The sequence below is a fragment of the Calliopsis andreniformis genome, chromosome 1 (genome assembly GCF_051401765.1).
Source record: "Calliopsis andreniformis isolate RMS-2024a chromosome 1, iyCalAndr_principal, whole genome shotgun sequence".
In the NCBI taxonomy this organism is placed as follows: Eukaryota; Metazoa; Arthropoda; class Insecta; order Hymenoptera; family Andrenidae; genus Calliopsis; species Calliopsis andreniformis.
Genome location: NC_135062.1, coordinates 8,881,122 through 8,906,373, shown reverse-complemented (window position 1 = coordinate 8,906,373; position 25,252 = coordinate 8,881,122). Strand labels below are relative to the sequence as shown.

General features: G+C 40.3%; 1 protein-coding gene across 1 annotated transcript in view; it reads left to right on the top strand.

Moving 5' to 3' along the window:
- The window catches only part of LOC143177551 (uncharacterized), a 422,101-nt gene that overhangs the window by 167,203 nt on the left and 229,646 nt on the right, over positions 1-25,252 (top strand). Inside the window, exon 3 of the mRNA XM_076375538.1 lies at positions 8,723-8,888. Within this exon, the coding sequence (XP_076231653.1) occupies positions 8,723-8,888 (166 nt within the window). The remainder of the gene's footprint in view (positions 1-8,722; positions 8,889-25,252) is intronic.

Genomic DNA, 25,252 nt, shown 5'->3' with positions numbered 1-25,252 from the left:
CTGTAACCTCATAGTGTTACTTACGCCGACAAATAAAAGACTGTTGTTCTTAAGATTAATAGGAATAACATACTCAAATAACTTGCAGGCACTAGTAAAGTGAAAAATTGTGTTTCTTGCTTATCCTAATCATAAGTATTATAATAATCGTCTTTCTGATATAATTGCAATAATGTTATCACGTATAATTATACTAACACGACTTACTATACTTGACACCTTACTAGCTGAGGGTTAATGACAGTGAACTATTTTAAACCCCACACTAACTCTCTTCTTCTCAAAGCTCTCCTTGCCATCTATTTTTGTTACAAGCCTATGTTCCAGGCTCACTTTCATCTTTGTGTACACTGGGCAACAGTACATAACAAACTTGTACTATTATTATTGTGAAACAGCTGTAAGGTGAGAAGTTAGATGTTTAAGGTTCCTAGGAACACATACATCATACAATTAGATGTAGATAGGATAAGATTTGAACGCCGATAGACGTGTAAATTTCAATTTCGTGACAGCCCTTTTGAGTGATCCCGTACAGTATCCTCTAAATTAACAAGCATTTATCTGAAATACCGCCTTGAAATCTGAAACCGAAATCCCAGCTCCTTGGCAGACGGTTACACCTAGTTTCTCCCCGTTGTGTAACGCTTAATTATTAGCCGAACTGTAAGCTGCTAACCCAGGGAATATTCATTGCTTCAATTTTTTTCTCTCAGCACACGACTGACAAATGAAAGACCGCGGTATCAATTTCTCGAACCGACTGCTCATTAAAAGTTATCGATCACCGGTTGCCAACATACTATTACATTCATTAGAGGTAATTATCCATATTAAATTTCCTTAATTACCTTGAACCGAACTAATCTAGCCTCGTCACAATAGGACGTGCAACTTTTGTCCATTCCTCTTGCTTCGAGGCCCTAAAGCAAATTCGACGCTTCTGTTTCTTTCTTTTCTTTTGCACTAATCGTCGAAACGAGTGGAACCAGTTCGAGCTAAAGCTCGATAAAGCATCGATCCCTGGTCATTTTTATCGCAGAACATTTTGTAGTAATTAAATTAATTCCAGTGGGAGTCGTTCGGTCGCAGATCGCCTGACGAATGATTGATGACCGTTATATTCTCATTACCAGTCGCTACTGTGGGAACATATGTACAGTATAATGTACACCGTACACGGACACGAACACATGCCCCTTATGTATCTCGAGAGCGCTGGCATCATTAAGAACAGTTTACCCGGTCTTTCATTAGTCATCGCGGATTTAATACGTCGTTTGGTTTCATCCGTCGTGGAAGGTTGGACCGCCTTCATTTCATTCTATTTTTTTATTTGTTCTTCTCTGAGAGAGGTCCATGGTCCCGTTCTAAACGAGACAAATCGCGCAAGACGATTTTCCCTTGGGGGACCTCGTGGAACTCTCGTCAAACTTTATTAATTCATGTGCGCTCGCTCGACCAACAGATTGCACAAAGATTACCTGGAGGGCCGAGTGGCTTGAGCGTAAAAAGGATGTAGAGGATGAAAGTGACAAATTTATTTTAAATATCCTGCGGAGAAAAAGAGTCTGGCAATTGAATTCTTTGCTTGGGATTCGGAACCTGATTCCCTTGGAGAATTATTTTTGTATTAAGTAATGGAATGAAAGCCTTTAGTGCTTGAAACGAGGGACTCATACGAGGGTACTCCCAGGGGAAAATGATGCCATCCAGGTAGAGATATGGGTTTAATATAATAATTGCTGTAACAAATTATTACATACTAAAATTAGGGTTAGTTTTTAGGAAGAAAATGTATCAAGATAAATAGCTGAACACTAGTTTCAGTGAATTTAATCTTTCCTTAATACATTTTTTAAGGACAAATATGTCTAATCATTACATAATTTATTAGAGACAATTTTAGGTTAATTCAGGGTAAAATAATTTAAAGAGTTATATTTCTGCATTCAGTGTTACTTATTTTACCTAAAATATATATATTTTCTACAGATAAATGAATACTATCGTGAGTGTATACACTAGAATTAAACATGACGCGCGGTAGGATGCGCGCGCAGCTGGTATCGATACTCATCGATGCGCCCCAATCAAATTTCGATAATCGAAACTTCAGCCATAGTGTGGAACATGTGACGGACGTGGACGCTTCTCTTGTGACTTGGTGTACATAATTTGAGTGAAAAGGTGTCGTAAATCATTTTCTTTTTCTCGTGTGACTTGAATCATGTAAATAAGGCACTATGACGTTGATGCATTTAGTTTTTTCGGGCGATATTTATATAATTAACTCAGTAAAGTCCTTGTATCAATTCATTTTCTCTTCGCGAATGTGCTTTCGTGTTTTGTGTGAATATTAAGACTTGTGATTGGACTTTATCGATTATCGCGAAAATAGAGTAATATGTACTATTTTTTGTCAACTTCGTGAATTATTCGAATATTTCTTGCTGATGTCTAAATTACCTCTTCAGTTACCACTTTTGGTTCATAAATTGGAGTGTCATGGCGTGGATTGTACTATGATGGTACTGCTAAAGGTACGATTTTAAATTTTTCTTAATGTTTTCTTATTTGTGTCAATATATAGCTTATATAGATTGTATAATACATATTTATTTATAATAATATAGAAGCTAACATGTGAAAAACTAAAAATTCATTTTAGTAAAAACAAAATTTACCCCAGAAAAAACATTTTTACTTTTCATATTGTTGTATTTTTATTTCTAAATTAAGAAAACTAGGTTAAAAAGAACTAAACTTATAACTTAGAAATAAATCACTCATCTCATTATACATATATTCATTTCTGTTTAAATTCTTAAAATTAGTTGTGAAAATTTGCTATAAGATACTATCTAAATAAATATGTTATAAAAAACTTTACAAAATCAAAAAATGTACTAACCAATGAAAGTCAGAGAGATTCTACAATTTTGTAGAGGTGGATAAAATCTCGAATGGGCCAAAATGGCTCACTCGAGGATCACTTAATTAAAACCCTAGAATTGCAAAAATGTGGGCGATTCGATACATCGTGACCCGCATGCCATCACAGTTTCATTGTTTTAGCCGAAACTGCCACAACTGATAGACTCTTTGTTCCTGGCCATGAATAACAAACGCGCGCAGCGACAAGTTTCCTGAAAACAAGAGCCCTGACATGGGCGTGTCCCGCGTGACGAGTGTCTGTCTTTTTTCGGAATCGACTCCCCATTTCGTTTCGCAAGTTCTACTGGAATGCCATCCACGATTGACGAACGCTAAATTATTGCAAAGACTTAACCACCTCTCTGTAACGTCGTCATCGTATTCCTTGGACCATTAGTGGCTGATGATACTTGGTCCAAGTGAAAGTTTGATGGAATAGAAAATCATGTTTTGCAAACTGAAGTTGAAAGTTAATAGAGGAAAAGAAATATTCCAAGCTTTGAAGCATTTTATGCGATTATACTTTTTCTTTGATGAGGGGGTTGGGTCACATCGACTATTAGATCGTTAGGAACAAAGCTGAGGTTGTAGAAATTTCTTGTAGATTAGATATATTTTGGAGTACACGTTGACCTCTTTGAGGTACAGCAGAATCTCGATTATTCTACTTAACATCAGATTTAATTTTGGAACAACCTGTTACAGGCTAATATATTTATTTTCTGAGGAGCATTACTAAAATTATGGTTTGAGTTTCAGCTAAAGTTCTACTATATTCTTATCGTTAACGCAATGACTAATTGAGAACCTGAATACAAAAGATCATGAATAATTACGATTCGGTTGATCGAGGTTCTACTGTGATGTTAGAACTGTTTCTGATTTTACTGTGTTTCAATTCTGTTTCAATTTGGACCCAAAATAAAATAACAGCTAAAAACATGTCGAAAAAATTGAATTTTTAAAATACTACAAAATATATAGCCTAACTTAATTTCAATTACAAGATACAAGAATTAAAAGCCCAAACCCAGCCAGACCAAACCACTCAGATAGTTTCATACTTATCAAACACAGTGTAATACATTGCTGGCCTTCATATTTAGTCGTGACACTAGTTGCAGTAAAATGGTTCTACCTTTTTTCAACTTAATAATCCAGTCCTTGGTCCACATATTATAAACTTCTCTCTCGCTCTCGTTGCACCGTGTCAACTATTCTTATCTCACAATCGAAAGCTATTCGAAAGATAAAATTTCAGTCTCAACGATCTGAAATTCCACTCTGTCACGAGAGGCGTTAGCACATCGATTCATAACCATGTAAGTAACTCCTCCGCGCGAGAGTGACGTGGCAGTGTCAGCAATAATCCTTCCCCAACGTTAGACCGCAGCTCTGCCACCGGTTGGATATCCGCGGCAAAGCGCACGGAAACGTAGAAAGTCGACAGCGATCGTCACGACTTACTCTGCATCGAACATGACGTCTTCTCTCGTCGCATTGTTCCCGATTTGTTCCAGCAGCGAACGCCACGGTTTCGTACAGTTAGTCTGGCTCACGTATCGACAAAGTTACGCTGTTATCCGTGTATCGTGTTCCACGACGCGATACCGTTCGTTCGGCGCTCTATGAGAGGCATGTCATATGGGGGCGGAGGGGCCGCGGTTTTCATTGTCGATATATGCTCGAGCATTCCCACGTTTCGTCAAGGCATTACCTGGAAACAATCGCTGTCGGTGGTCGAACCAGCCGCCGCTGTAAATCTGATCTTCCGTCCGACTCTGTTTTGTAAATCCGATACCGGCACGACTCCTCCGCGCGAGTACGTAGAATACAAAATGGCTGTTTTTCGCTCTGTCGAAACGGGCTGCATCCAAATGGATGGCTGCGGAATCGGAACGTTTCTGACGTTTCCTGGCGATCTGGGTTTGGGTCATGAATGGGTGCCTGAATAAATGGATGCAGCTTTTCTAGAGACTTTCTGGGACTCTTTGGATCCCCTTGCCGCTGTTGAAACTAATAAACAGAAAATTATTTTGGTTTAGGAGGATATTTTGTTAGGTAATGTTTTTTATATCCACATGGATGTGTGTATTATCTGGGGTTGTAAGGCGAGACGATCTATGTCATATTTTCAAAGAATTTGATTTAAAGCTTTAATTGAGATCTACATACTTTTGGAAAGAGAAAAGGGGTACTAAAGAAATTGTTTCACTTAAAAATACAGTAAACCGACATAAGTACATTTTTTAAAAATCTTGGTTTATGTATGGTTTAAGTGAAGTAAAATTTGTATGCTTAATAAAATTATATTGAGAGTATATTGCCTTTCAAAGACCGAGAATATAATGAAACACAGAATTGAGGTCCAAAACAAACAAGGTCCAAACACCAAATTGAGGTCAATTTCGCAAAAATAGAAATGTTTTACTTATACTGCTGGTTTCTCTTACAATTATAGACATAACTATAGACATTAATTTTCTAAAAACTAAAAACATTTAATGGTGTTTTCTGAGGTGATGACTCAAAAGCTTTGCGATGAAATAATGAAATAATGAAAAGAATGAAGTACATTTAGCCCCGATGCACGTGAGGGACTTTTTGACGCACGATCTTACAGCAATCACGTGCCTTCTTTGTTTTCCAATTATACACAATGAAGACAGATATATAATCGAAGCCAGATCGTGCGTAAAAAAATCGTTCGTGTGCATTGGGGCTTAGAGTTTTGTTGAAAGTAAAGAGACATGTATCCTATACTTTATAAAACTTGGAATAAAAAGAAACATAAAGGTTGAAGAATATACGTACAGGAAATCAAGAAATAAATTACTTCCAGTAATAATGAACTAATTTTTTCTAATAGAACCTGAGAATTTTCTAATCAACCTAATATTAATGATGTTCAAATTGCAATCCATCCTATCGAGAAGATAATTAATGATAGAGCTATCACGATATTAACTCACTTGATACAGTTCACGTGGAAATATGTAGCCTCTGTATTTTTATACGTAGGTGCCACTAACAGAGCTCACTCAGAAATATACTTGCATTACAAGAAATTTAAAGCAACTTCCACATATTTATCCAAATAGGTATTTCATTTTGGGGTCTAGTTGTCGTGCTTTGCCTAGACCTTCAAAACACCACAATCTCAGCGAAGAAAATTAAAAATTGGATGTAACATTGTGTCCGATGTCGCTCTCGCGTGTGGCGTGGTCATAAATCTTCTCAAACGGAGGGAAATGCGTGAGTAATTAAGCGCGACAGGCCAACGCCGACGATGATCGTATAATTATCCGAATTACAAAAACGTAACGAAGACAAATCGTCGAGTTGTATCCTGCGTCGTGTGAAATTAGCTTTCCCTTAAATTACCCTTCTCATGGACTCGGAATTTACATAATACACGTGTACACTCTTCAAAGGCACCGAAGCTCCGTGATCTTCTGCAATGAATTCCAGGGAGGAATTCCAATTCAATAATAACATCGATCATGATCGTAGTTGTTGCTTTATGGGTTAGTTCGAGAAGGAAAATGAAGAAAAAATCCATACTGTGTATTGTTACGCCGTGAGCCTTCCCAAAGTCACGTTTAATGACCTTACTCAGTTGCTTTTTAACGCTGGTTCAAGACAGACCTTGTTCGTCGTTTGCTACCCCTATTGAAGTTATTGCTGCACAGAAATAGTAGGTACATTTTACATTTGAGAATGTATGATTAATATGCAATTAAACTGCTGAATGCAGACTAATACTCAGTTTAGAAAAGTAAATTGATATTGCTTGTGGGAACTCTTTAATTGCCATTGAAATATTATAAAATTTCTCGGTGGTACAAATTAGGTAATTTATTGAGTTCTCTGTTATTTGTCACTCCATTGTAGTTCAACACATTTCTCCACATTACTAAATTTCTACACTCGTTTTTAATGATCGATGAATCCTTGTCAACATCGAAGAAAATTTAATATAAAATTTGTCAGTAGTTAGAAATTCGGTTCGTTCTCTGTTATCCATCATCCCTAATCAAAGTTAAACTCGTTTCTGCACTTCACGAAATACTGTACTAGTGAAGAGTGATGTAGCAGCGCTTTTAATTATCGATCAATCACCACCCAAGTTTAGCAGTAAGAAAAGTTAACATAAAACTTCTCAGTGCTGCGAAATAATCAATTCTTCCCTTTAGTATCCTCCAACCCCCATCAAAATTAAACGAATCTCACTTCACTAAATCTTCTACTACTCAAAAATATATTAATCGTATTATTAATTAAATTATGCCTGAATCTTCTTGAAATTCGAATTGCGTTTCAATGTATAACTTCTCGGTGGTGCAAAGTAATTCGAGTTCGTAGTCGTCCATCAACCCTCGTCGAAGACGATGATCGAAGAGGATTGAAGACGCTGGATAGCATCGGTCGGCACAGGCGGTGGGCAGGCTCGGGTCACTCTGATCTCGTGGGAACTGGTCGTGATTAGTCCACGTCAATAGCAACGCTAGTTATGCTAATTGCGCGAAAGCACTTCGGTCGACTACCAGCGTCGAGCGCTGCCCGCAGATAAGCTAGGTACGAAGGTAGTACCTTTGGCTATCGATTTATCGGGCTCGCTCCCTCGGAGGGATTTCAGATCTGCCGCTCTGATCGCTGGGATACGATAGCTCCGTCTGCAACGCATGAATTCTGTTATACGATCGGGACATTTGATTGGGAATATTTTCGATACTTAGAGAATTTTAGGATTTCTTGACAGTACTTTTATTTTTATTTTTTGCTGTCTTCATTTATTTATTTATTTTATTCGTGGGTTAGAATACCACTTAGTGCATACAATATTATTTATGCAGCTTCGATTATAATTTACGAAGAATAAAGCTGATATTTCTTTTGAAGGTGACATGAGGACCCAAGAAATGAATCCATGTATGTTAATAGGATCGATACACTTAAATTTTCTGTATATGTGAAGAAGAGGGGCAATGTTTAGAGGCAGTCGATGTGTTTTTATTCTATTATAATTATTGTTTTAGGAAAGGAGGGTTTCAGAAAAGACGTTAGGTGGCGAATAAGACTATACATGTACAAGAGTTCGTGTATGGAAATGAGCGCGATCTTGAGAACAAGCAGTGCGTTATGAGTGTGGGTTGTAGTATGTATAACGAGTTGAGAGTACATCAAGTGTGTTTAAAGAGATCGTTGGGGAGCCCTTTGGGAAGTAGTCTACATACGAAGAGGGTAATTATTTCAGCCCCACTCTAAAACACAGTACAAAGAATAGTGCAAGTTACGCTTGAGGATGTCTTACAATTTTATATCAGAACGAAGAACCTATATCAACTTAACACCTTTATATTATAGAAATATAAAATAAATGAGAATCTGTTTTCGATTTAATTAAGCATAATTATTTTAAATTACAGTCATGAGTAGAAAAATTTATTATCCACGTAATGAATACCTGTTTTAAATGCGCTATAAATGATTTTTCAATTTCACAGAATTACGTTCCACGAGTGGTTCAGCGTCTTCCTTTTTTCTTTGACTCCTATTACAGTTATAGTTAATGACTGTTATACATATTGAAAGACTACTATTTACTGAAAAGAATCAATTCTGTCTTTGCATTTATACAAAGCACTAATGGGCAACTATATCTCCTGAATGAAAATGAATTAATTACTATTTTAGTAAGCGATGTCGGGAGATTATTTCTAAAAAAACGTATGCATTGCACCTGACGTACACCAACTAACGAGGACGTTTGGTTTTGTTTCAGGCGGCGGGACCGCCGGTGCAGCTGGAACCAGTGGACCTGTCCGTGAAAACTCCCGTGGTGTTGCAGGTGCCTCGATACAGTCCAGCGGCTATAATTACAGCCGCGGCTAGAAGAATCCCTTCACCTTCGACGACGCCCACGCCACCACCGCACTCCATCTCCACTGGTGAGTGAACGAAATTTAACGATGCATGCTACTCTTTACTCTGTACCAGCCGCCATAGGTCTATCATAAATCGAGAATCAGTGGACATAAATCTTTTAGTATAATTTCATAACCAAGTCACATTTTTCTGAAGCAGAACAAAAGAAGTTCAATAGTGTCGTAGAAATTCTAACGAGTGTTAAAGTGTTTATTAATCTTAAAGAAACTAGTATTCGAAATGTACTGCACTTTCTGTGTTATATAAATCTTTGCAGTCTCAAGGTGTGAAGCTTTCTTTACTTAAAAGAAGCTATGAATCCTTAAACAAGGAAAGACAGGTTTATTATTGTGCAGAATAACGTCTAACACCAAACAAGATAATCTGCATTTTTACGATTTTATCCAAAGTGTACGTAAGACTTTTCCATGCACTTAGGCTTAATTTATAGTTTTCTTTCGTTCGTCCGATTATTTCTGTAATATCGAGCTGGCTCGTGTCTCCTAATATTTAAGAATATCTAGAAAAGAATCTTTAAGCAGGGAAAGACAGGTTTATTATTGTACAAAATGACCTGTAACATCAAACAAGATAATCTGCATTTTCAAATGGTTTTATTCAAACAGTACGTAAGACCTTTCCATGCACTTAGGTTTACTTCTTTATAGTTTTCTTTCATTTTTCCTATTACTTCTGTAATATTGAATTTGCTCGTATCTTCTAATATTTAAGAATGCCTAGAAAAAAAAATCTTTAAGCAGGGAAAGACAGGTTTATTATTGTGCAAAATGACCTGTAACATCAAACAAGATAATCTGCATTTTTAAATGATTTTATCCAAAGAGTACGTAAGACCTTTCCATGCACTTAAGTTCAGTTCTTTATAGTTAGTATTTCGCTCTGTCTATTACTTCTGTAATATTAAATTTGCTCGTGTATCCTAATATTTAAGAATATCTAGAGAAGAAAGCTATCAAAAGGAATATTAGTTGTCAGTTTCATAAATGTTTTCCATTTTATCGCTGCCATTTTCCTCATAAGGAAGACTCCAAGCAGTTTAACACCCTTTCGAAATATTTCTCACGTAGATTGTGCATTTGCGAGACATATCATTTTATTTTATGTATCCGAGAAATTTAAAAAACTGTAGGCGATATATTTAAAAAGATCTTGAAGGTTTTCAGAAGTATGGACATTTAAGTAGTATTTAAAAATTGTTCGTGCAAAAGCTTAAAAGCTTGGAACTCTATCGAATTTGCGAATTTAAGTAATTCAAAATTTGGTGATTTGGTAATTCGAGAGTCCAAGAATTGAAAATTCTTTCAATTCGCTCTGTGTAAAGATCCTGCAGACACGCAACTGCATCGCATGCACTGCGATATTACGGCGTACTGCTCGAAACAGCAAGTTCTTTCACTTATGGTTAAAACGTTGCAGATCACCAGCGATTGCATTGCTTTATGGGTTAATTATGTTAGATTTTTTTCTGCATACTACTCGTGGACGAACTTACCTATTCAAGCACATTCTATGGAAAACTGATAGGTCTTCGTTGGATTTTACGAACGAGCCAAGGCAATAGCGGTTGCATCCTTGCTTCGCCACTGGTTCGTTACACGATCTTTTCGCGGTAAATGTCTTTGAGGCGATCCCTGCACCATAGAAGGTTGGGACGTAAGCTTTGAACGATTTATTCCAAGCTGCGAGTGCAGACGATTCAGTACTTGTGAATTGGATATTAATAGAACATTTATGAAAAACATCTAGTATAGAGAGATAAATTTTGCAGTTCTTGAAAACTCGGGTCTACGTTAAAATTATGTTTAATCTATTTACAAACTTAATTTAAATGAATTTTAAATATTAACTATAACAAGGTAACACAGAATAATGACTATAGGATTTTTCGTTATTGCCTTCGACTATTCGTCTAAAATTAAATCCACAGTTCTGTACCAGAACATAATCGCTTCTCCTTTCACTAAGTCTCAGACACCACCCACACCATCAGTTTCCACAATCGCTCCCTCGGAAAGAGGAAACTCAACTGGCTCCAATACCCCAAACAAAACAGGAATTCGTAGCTGGCGGCGTAAAAAAGCTGCTAATACCAGAAATAATCTTAAAAGACCTTAATGACCGCAGAGAGAACTACCAGTTTCATTGGCCCGAAGTAAAAAGTCGTTTCCCGCGTAAAGTACCGTGCAACATGGTACTCTTAAGCGTTCGAACCGCGAAATCGCTCGGTTGGGGGGCACGAGCCACGCCCCTTTTTTATTACCGGAATCACGGTGGAAACGACGGAAAAAAAATGAGCAAGACGAAGGAGCGAGAGAGGAGAGTCGACGCGAGGCACCGTGGCCCGTGCTCCTGGCCAGCATTTGGACCCGCATTCACTTCCATTTCTGGATTAATGACCACGCACACCTGCGCATGGTAGAATCCGAATGCGATTGGGGTCGCAACCCGTAGTCCTTGCCCGGGGCATCGTCGTCGCGTACTCCATTCGTAGCACGAAACGCTGGGAATATTTTTCTGCCGCTGATCGCTGTCTCTATGTCGCGAATGGACTGTTTGACCCGTGGACAAGAGTGTTCTGAACCTCCATTTCAACAGATCGATTGCGGCCGACGTAATTCTAGGGCGTTTTTAAATTTATAGTTGGCTGCCATTGATGTAGCGCGTCGAGATCAAAACAAGGCCAGCGAAAGGAATGTGGATTTGATTAGTTTGCTCCTTATAGAATCTTCTACTTATGGTCCACCTTCTCTTGGATTAGACACGCCAAGGCGTTCCTTTGTTTTGGTAACTTTGCTATGTGTATATGTATAGTTATATATTTATGAGATTCGAGGTTTGTCACTAATTGTCACTTGTCCTGCCAACGACATAGGCAGGATAAGATTCTTACTGCTGGACCAAGAGAATAGGTACACAGCTGCAAAGAGTTCTTCTTCAGAAGCTGAAGAAAACCAATTTTAGATAGTCATACTTGTACAATAGATAATTAATTCTCAATGAGTAACCTTCACTGAAATTTCTGCTATTCCATCAGACAAAATGCTTGCCATGTATCCACAAAAATAGAACATAGAAATAGTAGAATTCCAATTCCATAGAATAGGACTCTAATTTGAAAGATTGCGTTTTAATTAAATCGATGAATTGAAGAACAGTGCAAGACTAAAAGTAGCCATTTTCAAAGACTCTCAAAACTGCAAATCTCGACCTCAGAACCAAAGTGTCTCAAATCGAGGACCAAATATCTCACTGTGGCTTAATCGACAATATGCTCTTCTCCTAGCGATACCTTCTAAGGGTTCGTTTCGCTTTTTCTGCCATTAAAAGCAGAAAGCTTTTCACCACTGTCTCCCACAGTCTGCTACCCTTCAGTTTCTCTAAAGTTCCATTGTTTCTCCTTGTACACTGACACTGGTGCTCGCGTCGATATAATACAGGCAGATATTGATAGTCGACTTTGAATACCGAGCCTCCCCTTTCTAGACCCGAGTCGAGGCCGTGTATAACGGCTCGTGTCCGTTTCCTCACGCGTCCATAAATCGCTGGTTGGTGGCTATCGGAAAATTCCGATCGTGCGTGGATACCATATACGCGTGCAAAGCCACGCAGTCGATCGACCGGCTGACTTGGCTCTCGCCGCGCGTTCAGCTGCGTTCGGGACGTCCGGAAGCCTGCTCACGTAGCGAAAAATGAAACGCCTCGAGAAAGGGACAGTTTCTGCAACTTGTTGCCTGTTGCGGGAGGATGTGACACAGGTTGCACTTTGCACCTGACAGTAGGCGAGTATTTGATACGAGAATGGTTCAATTTACCACAAGCCTTCAGAAAGAAGAATAAAACTCTTGATCTTCAATTTCGATTTGCAGATAGGGCAGGAGACTGTTACTGCGCTTGAATTTATTACTGTACTTTCCATGTAAAATCTATTTAAAGCACAGTAATAGGTTCTCTTATCCCATATGAACTTTTTACGAAAAGTGTGGGATATTTTTTTAGGTCGAGTAAAGAATATTTTTTAGCTAGATGGAGGTTGCTTTTTATGTAAATGCAAAGTCAATGGTTACGAAGCTACAAGGTAAAGGTAAAGTAAAAGATTGGTCTGTAGAGGAAAGAGAATATGAAAACGTGCAATACGATGATTTATGTGACTCTAGCATTGGAGTGTGGTGTATAGTAGAACTTTAATAGTTCTATGTGACCTTTGCTACTTACTAGTAGCAGCAGGCTCGTGAAATCCGAGTATGCATTTCTTTGCATTTCTGAGATCAGTTAATGTATTTATAACTTACAAGTTTTATCTCGTTAGAAGTGAGACTTATAAGAGGTGGAGCAATGATTTGGAAAAATAGCAAGCAATGTACGTATTAGATACTTTATAATCATAAAATCAATTTGAAGTACAAATAGAATACGTTATACTACACTACGTTAGTTTATTAAGAAAAACTGTCTATGATATCAATGAGTTTTGCATTAATTCCGACATAGAACCAATTCATTCTTGCCATATAATAAAAGTTGTAAATAATGACCATCTGCAGTATTATACTAGGAGTAATAACCTTTCAACCTCGATACTTCCACACTTCTTTCAACGCCGTATTCTGCAACTATCGAGATTTTACCATATTCAACTTTCATTCGACTCACATAAGTAGATTTTTCTTAGTCTTCTAATAGCTACAGAAATTCATGGACTAAAAATCAAATGCATTGCCTCTGTCTTGACCAATGGATAACAATAAATTTCTCGTTTAATCATGCCGCGGCACCACCTAATCAAGACAACATAATTGAATTCAAGCATTCGAGTTTTTCTCCTCATCGATAGACACTCAGAGGTGGTCGTTATGAATGTTATCGTCTCACAGCGAAATCTAGGCACGAAAAACAGCAATTAAGGACGTAGGGGGATTCTAAACGGGGGGCTCCGTTTATGGTCCTTTTTTCTCGAGCTGGTGGCCGAGTCATTAACCGTTGACTTTCTAGCGTGTTGCCAGGGCACAATCTCGTAAAACTTGACGAGCACATTAGCGTGACCGGGTCTCGTTGTTACGGCTCCGCGACTTTCATCGCGAGGTGGGCCCCCTTTGGCTCCCTTTTCGAAACGCTCCGAGTTATAAAGGAAACTTGTCACGCGCCCGCTCCCAGCGTTGTCCCAAAGATCTAGAAGTGACGTCACCCTTTTGTACACGTATGTAGTCGGGGCGTGCGAGGATTTGGTAAAAGAGCCCCCGTGCGAAAGTGATTCGTGCGGTCTGCTCGTCGCATAAAGAGCAGAAGTGAAACTAGAAATTTGCCCAAGGTCGGTGCTCATTTGCATTCAACATTAATCGGAATTAATATGCAATTCGCATTCTGTCTAGGCCTCCTTTTAATAAATTAAACGTTTAAGAAATGTAATAGCATTAAATCGAGTAGTAATAACACGTATGGTTATACTATAAAAGTGAAGCTCTCAGAGATAAAAAAATATGACTCCTTCTAGAACTTATTCTTGCAAGTAGGTACCTCAAAATTGGTAATTAACAAGATGCACACTAATGGAGTAACTACATAGTTTTATAAATGCAAAGTGTTCACTTGGAAAATGTGGTACAATTATTACCGAGGTAATCGGACCATGGCGATCGAGCATGCACAGTGTGTTAACAGTACCTACATACCTTACAATCGATTTCGATGGTAATTAATATTGTTAGTCTAATTTCAACGTATAGCTATAGAAACTGTACCTTCATTATGAAGGAAAGCAGGCTGAAAGCAAATCGCCGATTTTCGCCCCTGTTATCTCGCGGGGACGTAAATTTTGTTGGATAAAAGCACGGATCGATATCGCGTGCAACGTTCTTGGAGAAAGTCGACGATGGCTCGCGAGGCACGCTGCTGGAGCTTTTCGTATAATTCACATCCGGGAGAGTAACGCTTCTGTCTCTACCCTCCCCCTCCTCTGACCCCTCGCCATTTTTTTTCACGGAGTTTTAACGGAGAAAAGATGACGGATAGCGTTCCGTTTGTTGGGAGTCGGCTCGAGTCGACGCTCCCAGAGTTTGATTGTCTTTGATTAATTACTCATGCTGTTTCTCGACCGGCGGAAGCAGACGGGTAGCAATCTTGATAATGCGTAACCGTATTAACGGTCCGGCCTAGCCTTTTTGTCTTTAAGAAAGAAAAGTTTACAAGCACTGATACAGGGATCGTGCCTGCAGGCGAGAAGGATAATCGCGATTGTGTTAACATTTAGTCGGGAAGCTAGCGTGACTGTTTAACCCTTGTGCAATGTTCAAGTAGCTATTAGATTTAAGTATAATCGAAGTGATTTTTATCACATGGAATAATGTACTTTTGAAAATGATTGTATGATTTATTAGAGTTCGAGAAATCTTATGTGGATAACATTGCTGTTACAAAGGCTTCAGAGAAGAATATTAAGTTTTAGGTTAAAGTTGCCTCGACAGTGCAGAAGAGTTTGTAATAATTGTTTAAGGGATTCAGATTTTGATTTGTGTAATTCTTTGTTGTAATAGAATGTTTGAAGTTTTTAGTTTGTGATAGGTATATAAATTTTATGATATTGAAAGTGGATGAACGATTTGTAGTAAGAATGAAAGGTAGAAATTTTAAGAGGTGATTCTACGTGTCAAAATAGAACGAATTGTGTTTGGGACTTCGTTTCAGGATTATTAATTATTACGAAAGCGTATAAAACTCATGTGACATGTGTCTGACTTGGAACTTCTTCTGCTACCGATTTGCACTAGCCATGCCAGACACAGCGTAATCAGTAGAATAAGTACTGAGTCAGACACATAAATTAGAAACAAAGCCTATCACCTAATTCCGTCTTACTTTAACGTCTAGATTTATCTCTTAAAATTGTTGTTATCTATCATCAAACACCCTGTATTTCTTCGATAGTTCCTATATCTTCAAAATTAAAACGAGTGGCAGTCTATCGTCTCCTATTACTGTCACTTTCAAACGCTTTATCATCACCTCTATCACAGTCAAGAAGGTGACAGAAACGAATTTCGTTCTTTCCATGCGTAGGTGAGGTGTCCATTAAAATGTTGTCTCTGCACGTGTCCTACGCAGCCGCGACAACTGTTCAGAGAGATAACGGAATCGCGACAGCGCTCGCGAACGATTAGAAGTCGAACGAAAAGTCGAGACACGCGCGAGACGCGTAGTCGCAGCGTGACGCTGTGTTGCTCCGCTGAACAGCCGCTTGTTATCACAGCTTGCCCTTATCGTACATAGTGAGCCCGCCGGTGGCATGTTCTCGACCATCGAGATAAATCCCTGGTGGAATGGTAAAACGATTATTGGTGAGTGAGCAGCTGATCGAATGATAAACGCTCGTAGGGAGCAGATTGGATTTGTAGATGTCAGAGACAATCGGTTCGTCTAAATGGGAGTCTTGGTATGCTACCATTTGTCATTATTGAGAACACTGACAACTGTTGATTTTGAATAAAATTGGAACACGGTAGCATTAACTTTTTTCATGCTGTTTATGGTTTATCATTATCAGCGATGTATGCATAGTGGGTGGTAAAGAGAGGTTGTTGTTGAGTTAAGCGGTTAATGTGGAGGACCTGAAAAAAGGTGGATAAAGCTTTACTAAGAGGTAGGTGAGGTATTTTAGTTACGAATTAATTTTTACTAGTTATTATTCTTCAGATTCCCCAAGTGCATAGGTATTAGTTGAAAAGTGCATTAATTAAAAAGTGCATCATATGGAATTTCCTCAGGCTAAAGTTTCCTCACATTGTATTTTTATGACCATGTACCTACATAATACACTCTCTACATCCTCTACCTCTTGATGATGATTACATCATCCATTAGTCCTCCTAGTTAAACCTTTTTTGCATCAACCTCGTACGAGCTATTCTTGTTTACCTCATCAGCTCATTCGCAGCTCTAAATTTCCTCTACCACGGACCATATCATCTTAGTCATCTCTAGCCTCTACCAGTGACCATCGATTTCTCCTTATCTAATTACCCAGATCTAGTCCACTAGACCGAAATCCCAAGCCAACAAACCCAAACAGAACCCGCTCCAAAATCAAATACCCATAAATCCCCCCGTAATAACAGGGGCAAACATGGAAGCGACACCGAAATGTAATTATCGTGAAGATAACAAGAGGAGCAACGTTCCACAGCGAGTCGGTGCCCCTCGATTTTACTATCGTCCCTGGAGCACGATTTATATTTAGCTCCCGTGCAATTTTCACGAAATCCAAAGGGGAAAAAAGCACGCGATCGCAGCGGCGAAGTGTCGCGGTTTTATTAGCCGCAATTAAGACGACGTTTATGGGGCCTTATCGTAGCCAGGGGAGCACATACCGCGGGCATGTTCCGTCGATCGAGATAAATCCCCCGCTGAATGGCGAAACGATAATCGAGAGGAGGAAGGTCGCGCTGGAGCGAAGGAGAGAGGCTCGCCGGTAAGACGGGTAGCAATAGGTGGCGGTCATATCGCGCTCGAAGCATTTCACGATAGGATCTTAGATTCTTTGCGGGCTACGCGTATAGACGAGTGCACACAGCCGACTGCTCGATTCACTGTTCCACGAACACACACCGATTATCGCCGTTCTCTCTCTCCCTCTTGCTCGCCCGTCGCTGGCGATAGCTCGATTCGGATCAGCCGTAAGTGACTGTGCACCGTGTAGACTCGGCCTGGAGCTGTGACCCTCGTGGTTCGACACTGTCAGTAGATAAGTCGGATAAAGCTTCCCTTTCCTACTCTTCATTGGTATATTCGATTCTTTTGCTGGGAGTTGTGATGCCACTATACTCGTTAATTTGAGAAAGGATTTATTAGGGTGGGAAATGATGGGCCAGTGTTTCCTTTCATCTCAAGCATTTATGGTACTATTAAATTAGAAGTTTATGATGTGCCTTCACCTTCTTTAGGTGGTTAAGTTTACAGTCGCAGATCTAATTTTGTGCATTATATATCCCTTTTAAATCTATTTATTAAGACGCCTAGTTGAGTGTAATAAAATTTAAAAGAAGAAAATTCAATTGAAATAAATTATTGAATGTGGTATTTAGTAGAATTTGGTTATGTGTGCTAGGGAATCGCGAAAGAATTATAGTCAGTCTACGGACACAAGAGAATGTTGCTGAGAATCTCTCAACGAAAGTGGAGAGTAGAGCTTCTTCGCCATGGCAGAGCGTGAGGCGAATCTTTAAGTCGTTTTACGCTTTTACATAACGCCAACGTTCCGTTGCGCCACGTTTTCGTCCTCGTCACGGTGTAAACGGTCGGTACCGTTCCTTCTTCGTGTCCGACCTCCTCCTTTTCCTCTGCCGTCTTCCTTCTCCGCCTTTGCTCACTCTTTTCGAGTGCCTAAACCTGGCAGCTTGTGTAATCGGTGCGAATAGAAACACGCCTCCTCGCGAGTCGGCTTTCCTGTTTCGCAAAATCAATTACTCTTTGCCAATTTTTTCTCAGAAGCTATTGTACAGGATTTAATAGACAAGGAAGAAATGGTTAATTCCCTAAATCCTATATGGAATATTTTCATTACTTTTTTTGCAAATTAGCTTATTGAGATTCTTAGAAAATCTTTTTACTTATACGGTTGTCGAAAATTGCATTCATAATTTAATTGGGTTATTAATTACAATATCTGCAGATCTAGGATTACAGGCTGCTGTGTAGATTTTTATGTGTCTCAGATAATTAAGGAAACTTTCTACCGGTGCATTGTCTCTCAAATTGTTCTTGGTGGATTCGATACTGAATAGCTGTTCTCCTAAATATTTCCTGCATTCGAGAATTTCATACTATACAGTTAGTCTGGTAACATACCATGTATAAGGAGAGCTTTAGCGAGCAGGTGATGGTGGGTAATTTCCCTGTGGCCAATCCTTACTTTCAAAATTACAACTTGGCTGCGTCTTGATAAGTGGCATACAGTACTCATGGCGTAGAAGTGATCTGTAATGAATAGTAGGCATGGATTAATGATTATCCATTGTTGGATAGAATTATATTTCATTTTGTGCTTTAAGAGAGAATACTTGGTATCTGGAAGAACTTCACCCATTACTTTATTTCTCTGAGTGCCAATATATCAAGAAATCTGTGACTATTATACCTATTCTAATTCTTATTAATTCTCATAATTAAGTAGATGAATAATTTATATAAATACTTTGGTAAAATTTAAGAAAATAATTTTCTTCATCTGAAACTGTAATAGAAGTACTGGTCCAGATAGAATATTAGATAAAACATTCTCCATCTTAGAGAATAAAATTCTACAAAAAATTTCTAAGTTGGAAGATGTTTAGGCCAGTGACATACTTTCGAAGAAAATCTGCACAATTAAACCCTCAGAATTTCGGTCACACTAATTCCCAAAGGAAAGGAGAATCAAGGGAGTCTGCAGATTTGTATATTCATCTGTCTATACAAACTCTCGTGGAGGTGAAAGAGAGAGATGTTCCAAAACTGTAGAGAGGAGGATGGTACCATGCCCATCTTCAACCCGGAACCATGCATCGTCTATTTTTCTTTCACCACGAGTACAATAATACGATGGTTTCCTTGACATTATGTCCCCTCGTATTCTCGACTCGCTGAGTGTATATTAGAGAAGCGATAGTTGCCTGACATTTCAAAGATCGAAGCCAGTCACCAAGATCGTTGATCTCTGCAGACTAGATCAGATATATATTGACTTTATTTATGTGTAACGGCAAATCTTAATAGCCTTGAACTTCTGGAAGCTTCTGTGCAAACAACTTGATGTACTTGTATAATTATTTCGTGTTGTACCTCATTAATTACTGAAAATATAGAAATATTGTGTTTGAAGAGAAGAAATGAGGAGTACAAATCATACTTGCCAAAAAATTGTCACAAATATGTGCTACAAATAAGACTAATACACTAGACTGGACCAGTTCCTAAAGAGGTAACATGGTCTGTTAGTTCAGTTACAATGTTTCCTCAATATAGACTCTCGGTTCATTAACAAGTTCATGGTGGGGGCACGTTCTTGGAGCCAGCTCATGTTCATAGTAGCTAACTCTGGTCTTATCAAAAGTTGAGAGTGGCAGTGCAGAGTAAACCTCCTTGGCTCTAAACAATTTGAAGCTGCGGCGAATTAGCGACGATAATTTCCTTTTATAACAAGGAAATCCTATAATCTGAACTTTAAATTGTCTCTGCCCTCAATTACACATACTGTTACACTCATATGTTTCACGATCAGTTTGCTACACAGTAAATACAAATCCAAATAAAACGAACCTCTCAGGTCCATCGTAAAAACTTCTTTCAGGAAGTATCCTTTTAGCCTTCCGTTCGATTAGCTTGGTATGATCGATACCCAACGCCATGCACGCACGTTACTAGTAATTAAGCACGTATACTAATCGTCCGCGTTAAGCTATGCACCGTCCGTCTAAGTGGAGTGCTCCTCTCCGATATGGCGGGGGCGTGAGAAGTGCCTTAGCCCTGTGACCTTCGTGGCCTCCAGGGTACCCCGGTACTACTCCTCCGTAGGTACTCGACGTAGCCACGTCGTGCACCGAGAGAGGGGAAGAAAGAGACCGTAGAGGAGAGAAAGACGAACAGTACGCGCGATCCTCTCTCGGTTCGTCCGGTGTCGGTCGAACCTATACGAACCGATCAAATTTTGACACGTTCGACGTTTCGCTCGATCTTCGACCTTCTGATTTGAGAATCGACTGGTTACAGTTCGCCCGTGGGAACGGGACGGTGGTTCACTTTGTCTCTAGCGGGACTAGGATCGGTAGACAAAAATGATGGATGACAGGCTCCTGGACGAGTGAAAGAAACTTTGAGAACGAGCGTTGTCCATCGAGAGTCTTTGGACCTGTGTGAGATCACAGTTTTGAGTTGGGGAGTACGTGTTTGGAGAGCTTGAACAGGGAAGTCAGTTTATAGAGATGGCACAGTTGCGTCATCACTAGATGAGGGAGTTGATAATTGTAACGTTTTGTGAGTTGATTGTGTGAGAGTTTTTCGTACCATGTTGAGTATTGTGCAAATTTCGAAGATACTTCAGACCTTGTCTTGTTATACCTATATCAAAGAGGAATTCATAGTTCAATGATGCATTTGTTGCCTCATATACGTCACATCAAATCCTGATAGCTTATCTTCATTACACGAGATAGTGGATCCTCTGTTCCTCGGCTCACGAAAGGCTCGTTTGTCCCAAACGGACCCGAGGGATCAGACTTTCCCGTGGTCCCTCTTTTCCTCCGATTCTCATCCAGCCGACCCTCCCTCCCGTCTCTCCCGCTGGTCCATGCCGACCCGCGGACTTTCCGGACTTTCAGGCTCGACCTCGAGGCCCCGCGAGATGCGGTAGGAGAGTTAACCTTTCAGGAATGACTATTTCATGGCCACTTCCTGGGTTCAACGCTCCTGCGATTTCTATGCAGCTAGGGTAAAGGTATCCACACAGGGACGAGAAAGAGAGAGAGAGAGCTCTCACACTGGCTCGCGAATCCATATATACGTGCACGCGCAAACCCTGAACCCTGACGTTCAGAACCATTCCCTTGTACCCGGGGCCTTATGTTCTGCGTGTACGCCGTGTAGAGTATCGCGGCGGACGGTGGAGGGGACAGGACCCAAAGGATTTAACGCATTCAGGCCTGTGTGCGCTTGCATAATATTAGACCTTATGCAACCTGCCCTTCCCACACTTATCACTGCCTTCCTCCTTTTTCTCCTGCTTCGTCCCTTCCCTTTCCTCTCTTCCTTCTTCGCTGGCTCCACGGAGAGGTGGAAAGGAGCAGTGTTCACGGTGGATCCCCACCCTGGGACGGGGGGCCCCGTGAGGCTTGTTGGAACGGTGCCTGAGCACGGTGCCCTTGGCGTTACGCTGAGCCCCAGGGTGGGGTGGCTCGGGCCCAGACCCAGGAGGAAGCGAGACCCAGGCCAGAAGGAGAGGAGCCAGGGAAGACGAGTCGTTCCGCGGCGAGGGAACGAGAGGATCGGCTCGAGAGGGAAATGAAGCAGGAGGAAAAGAGAGACGTAGGTCGTCTCTGGACTTCGTGGGACCGCGGATGGGGTGGTGGACGGGATGGGGGGTTGGTGGAGGGCCCCCTAAGTCAGCGGGGGTCAGAACGGAGATGCTCCGCGGTCGTGTCGGGCGGGGCTGCCCGCTCACGACTTGAACTATCGCACGCCCCCACTAGCACCAGCATCCACCTTCCAGCCTCGGCCTCGGACCGTTTTCTCGTCTGGACGCTACGTCCCGGCCGTCTACCTACTCCGTTGCCGCCGCTTAATTCGATAAATAATGCTGCCGGCTCAAGGTTAGCCGCGCTAGATCCTTGTCAATTTGTATCGCCGCGTGCGAGTTCGCGTTAGTTTCGACTGGGCTCGTTACTCCGCTGCCCGATCGGGACACCAGGGGTCAGAAATTTCCGGGAATCCTGTCGGCCCAATGTATCTGGTCGTGACGATGGGATTTAGTACCTCAAACTATTTTATTGCCGTTTACAGGAGTCGGGATTCTTGGATACCTGCAACCAGCATTTGATCGCAGTCACGTCTTGTTCAGAGTCGGGGGTACTATATTGTTAGCTATAGATCTTTGTAGTAGGCTGCAGATGATGTGTTACCATATATGTCTTTCACGACATAGACTTCATATGCTAGTTGAAATGTGAGGTTAACGTTGATTAGGATTTGATTCTTGGGGTTTACTATACATATGGAAGAAAGTGTATATAAGAGTATGGACTATAGGGTATGGTTAGTAATTTGAATATCTATAGACAGCTCTTACAACATATGTAACGCTCATATGTACTGTCATACAAGATATGCCAATTTCAGCAAACACTGAATTGGATCCCCTAACGAAACCAGTTGCAATTTCTTCTAAAGATTATACCCTTTGCTCAAATCTTAAACGTATAAAATAGTTATTGAAATATAAGGATTATCAAAGTTCAGAACTGATGCAGTCTAATAATCATTCTTGTAAGCTAAACAGTTAACACTTAATATTTATTTGTGATGGCAGCGACCATATAATGCAGAAAAGATTGTTACATCTGCCCTGGACATTTATACGAACACTTTTGTGATTATGTCCTGACTTTTCCTTTGCAATAATTTTCACATACCACAAAGTCGTTCATACAATCTAGTACTAACATCGATATTAGCAACCGCTTTCTTCGCTATGTGCTCAAAACCCAGCAAGCGAATGCTAGCCAACACCGTTCCCTTTGAGCTAGCTTATGAAATTCATACACACGACAGAGCCAAGTCTACATTCATCAATATTACTAGCATCAGCTGGGCCTACAGTCGACATAGCTACCTCTGCTACAATATTTACACCAGAGTCTTCCAACAGAGGGAGAGTCTTTAGTCTCAGAGCTAAGAAAGGGATCAAATTCAGTACAATCAAATGTTGCATCCAGACCTATCCCCAAGGATAGAGTCAACACACGACACCCCTCGTATCATCACCTGTGATCTCCACGATCGCTCCGTCACGGCTGAGTTCGAGTCGCCCGCGACGTTTCACGCCTAAAACGCGTATTCTAATTCAATTCAGCGCGAAGTTCCTCGCGGGGTCGACCGTTAGCCGATTAGCGAACCGACTGGATCGCAACCGCGTGAGATCATAATCAAGGCGCAGCGTGACCAAAGTTCGAGCGTTAAACCGGCGTGTAATGACGTTGCATGCGTGTAGACGGGATCGCGTCGATTCGCGGGGAAACGCGTCGACAGGGATGCATTCATGCCCGGGGAGCCGAGCAGAAGGACCTCCTCCGATGATCGACGTGCATATTCGTCGGATGGGGAAGGGGTCAGGGGATAGAGGCGAGGTGTGTATCGTAAATTGCCTATCGTAATAAACGTATTATCGCGCGGTGTTGCTCGGCCACGTAGGACGTGGCAGACAAGCTAAACGGGGCCCGTTTTGTATCCGCTGGCACCTGCTTACACCGTGCATTAAGCCGGCTAAAGCCGCGGAAAATTGGCACTCCTCGTCGACGCGTGCTTGCTCGTCGTTCCTTCTGTCACGGCCTTGAAAAATGAACGCGTGAGGTGAGAAGGATCGGCGGCCGTTTCGGGAAAGTATAATTTGCAAGCCGCTGGATGGTAATGATGCTCCTCTGTCACGTACGGAACGTTTTTCTGTGCGTTGCGTTAACTCCGCTCCTACGTCTCACTGTGGGACGCCTGATACGTACACGCGGTGTAATAACAAGTGGCAACGTGTGCGTTTCGTTTCGCGTTTTTGCGGTAATTGCGCGGGATTTTTCAGCGGATTGACGCCGGGGCCTGATGATGCGTCGAGGAAAGCGACAATGAGAGAGGTTCTGGTAACGAAGCCCGATCATTTGAGGACGTTCAGTCGCTGATGCTAGTGACGATTCGACACTGATGTCAATTTATGGGCAATGAGCATGCGAGCATGCGGGGTGGATAAAGGCGTGGAGATGGTTCCATAATATGGAATGATGGTGATGGTATGGTCAAAGAGTTGAGGAGTGTAGTTGGAGAGAATCTTTGTGAAAGTGAGTGCGTTGAATAGATGTTAGGTTTCCTTTTGGAGAACCTTTTTGAGGAGTTAGAAGTCTTGAATTTTCGTTGACTAAATTTTTGGAAATAGCTGACAATGGTGTTTATTAGGTACAAAATCTACGAAGTTGCTCAAAAAACACTAAGAGTATAACTAGTAGAAGATAATCAATTGTTTGATCATTTTTAAAGGAATGAGAAAAATATGTTTTATCTCGAAATTCAACAAAAACAGTTTTGATGACATCCCTTAATATTGATGTCGAAAATATTTTTATTTATATTAACCTTCGTCAATCATAATGTTACAAAAATTGTGCAATAATTATTATAAATGTTTTTTTTTACATTATTAATGTTAAATTGTATTAGATTTTAATGTGTACCCTCTTTTCTGTTACAGGTAAGTTACTTATTACTAGAAAGTGTAATGAAAGTGTGATGCTTAGTGGTAAGTCTTTATTAGAACTATTAAACATTTAGATTCTCACTTAGTACAAATGTGTAATGGTTGACTAAAGGAACCCTCAACCCAAAATGTATAAAAAAGAATCGTTTTTTATTTATCGTCACTTTTGGTATCTTTCTGCATAGCTTGGAAAAATTAGGATACTAGAAGTATATACATTTTTATTTCGAAAATTGAATAATCAGCAAATAATTTTCATCATTGCTCAGAAGAATGGCTCTCCTACAAAATTAAATTTATCATTCATTAGAACCCATTTTTTAGTGATCCAAAGAAGTACTCATGACAAATCCTAAAAAGAACACTTATCAATTTTATTCGATTCATTAAATATCC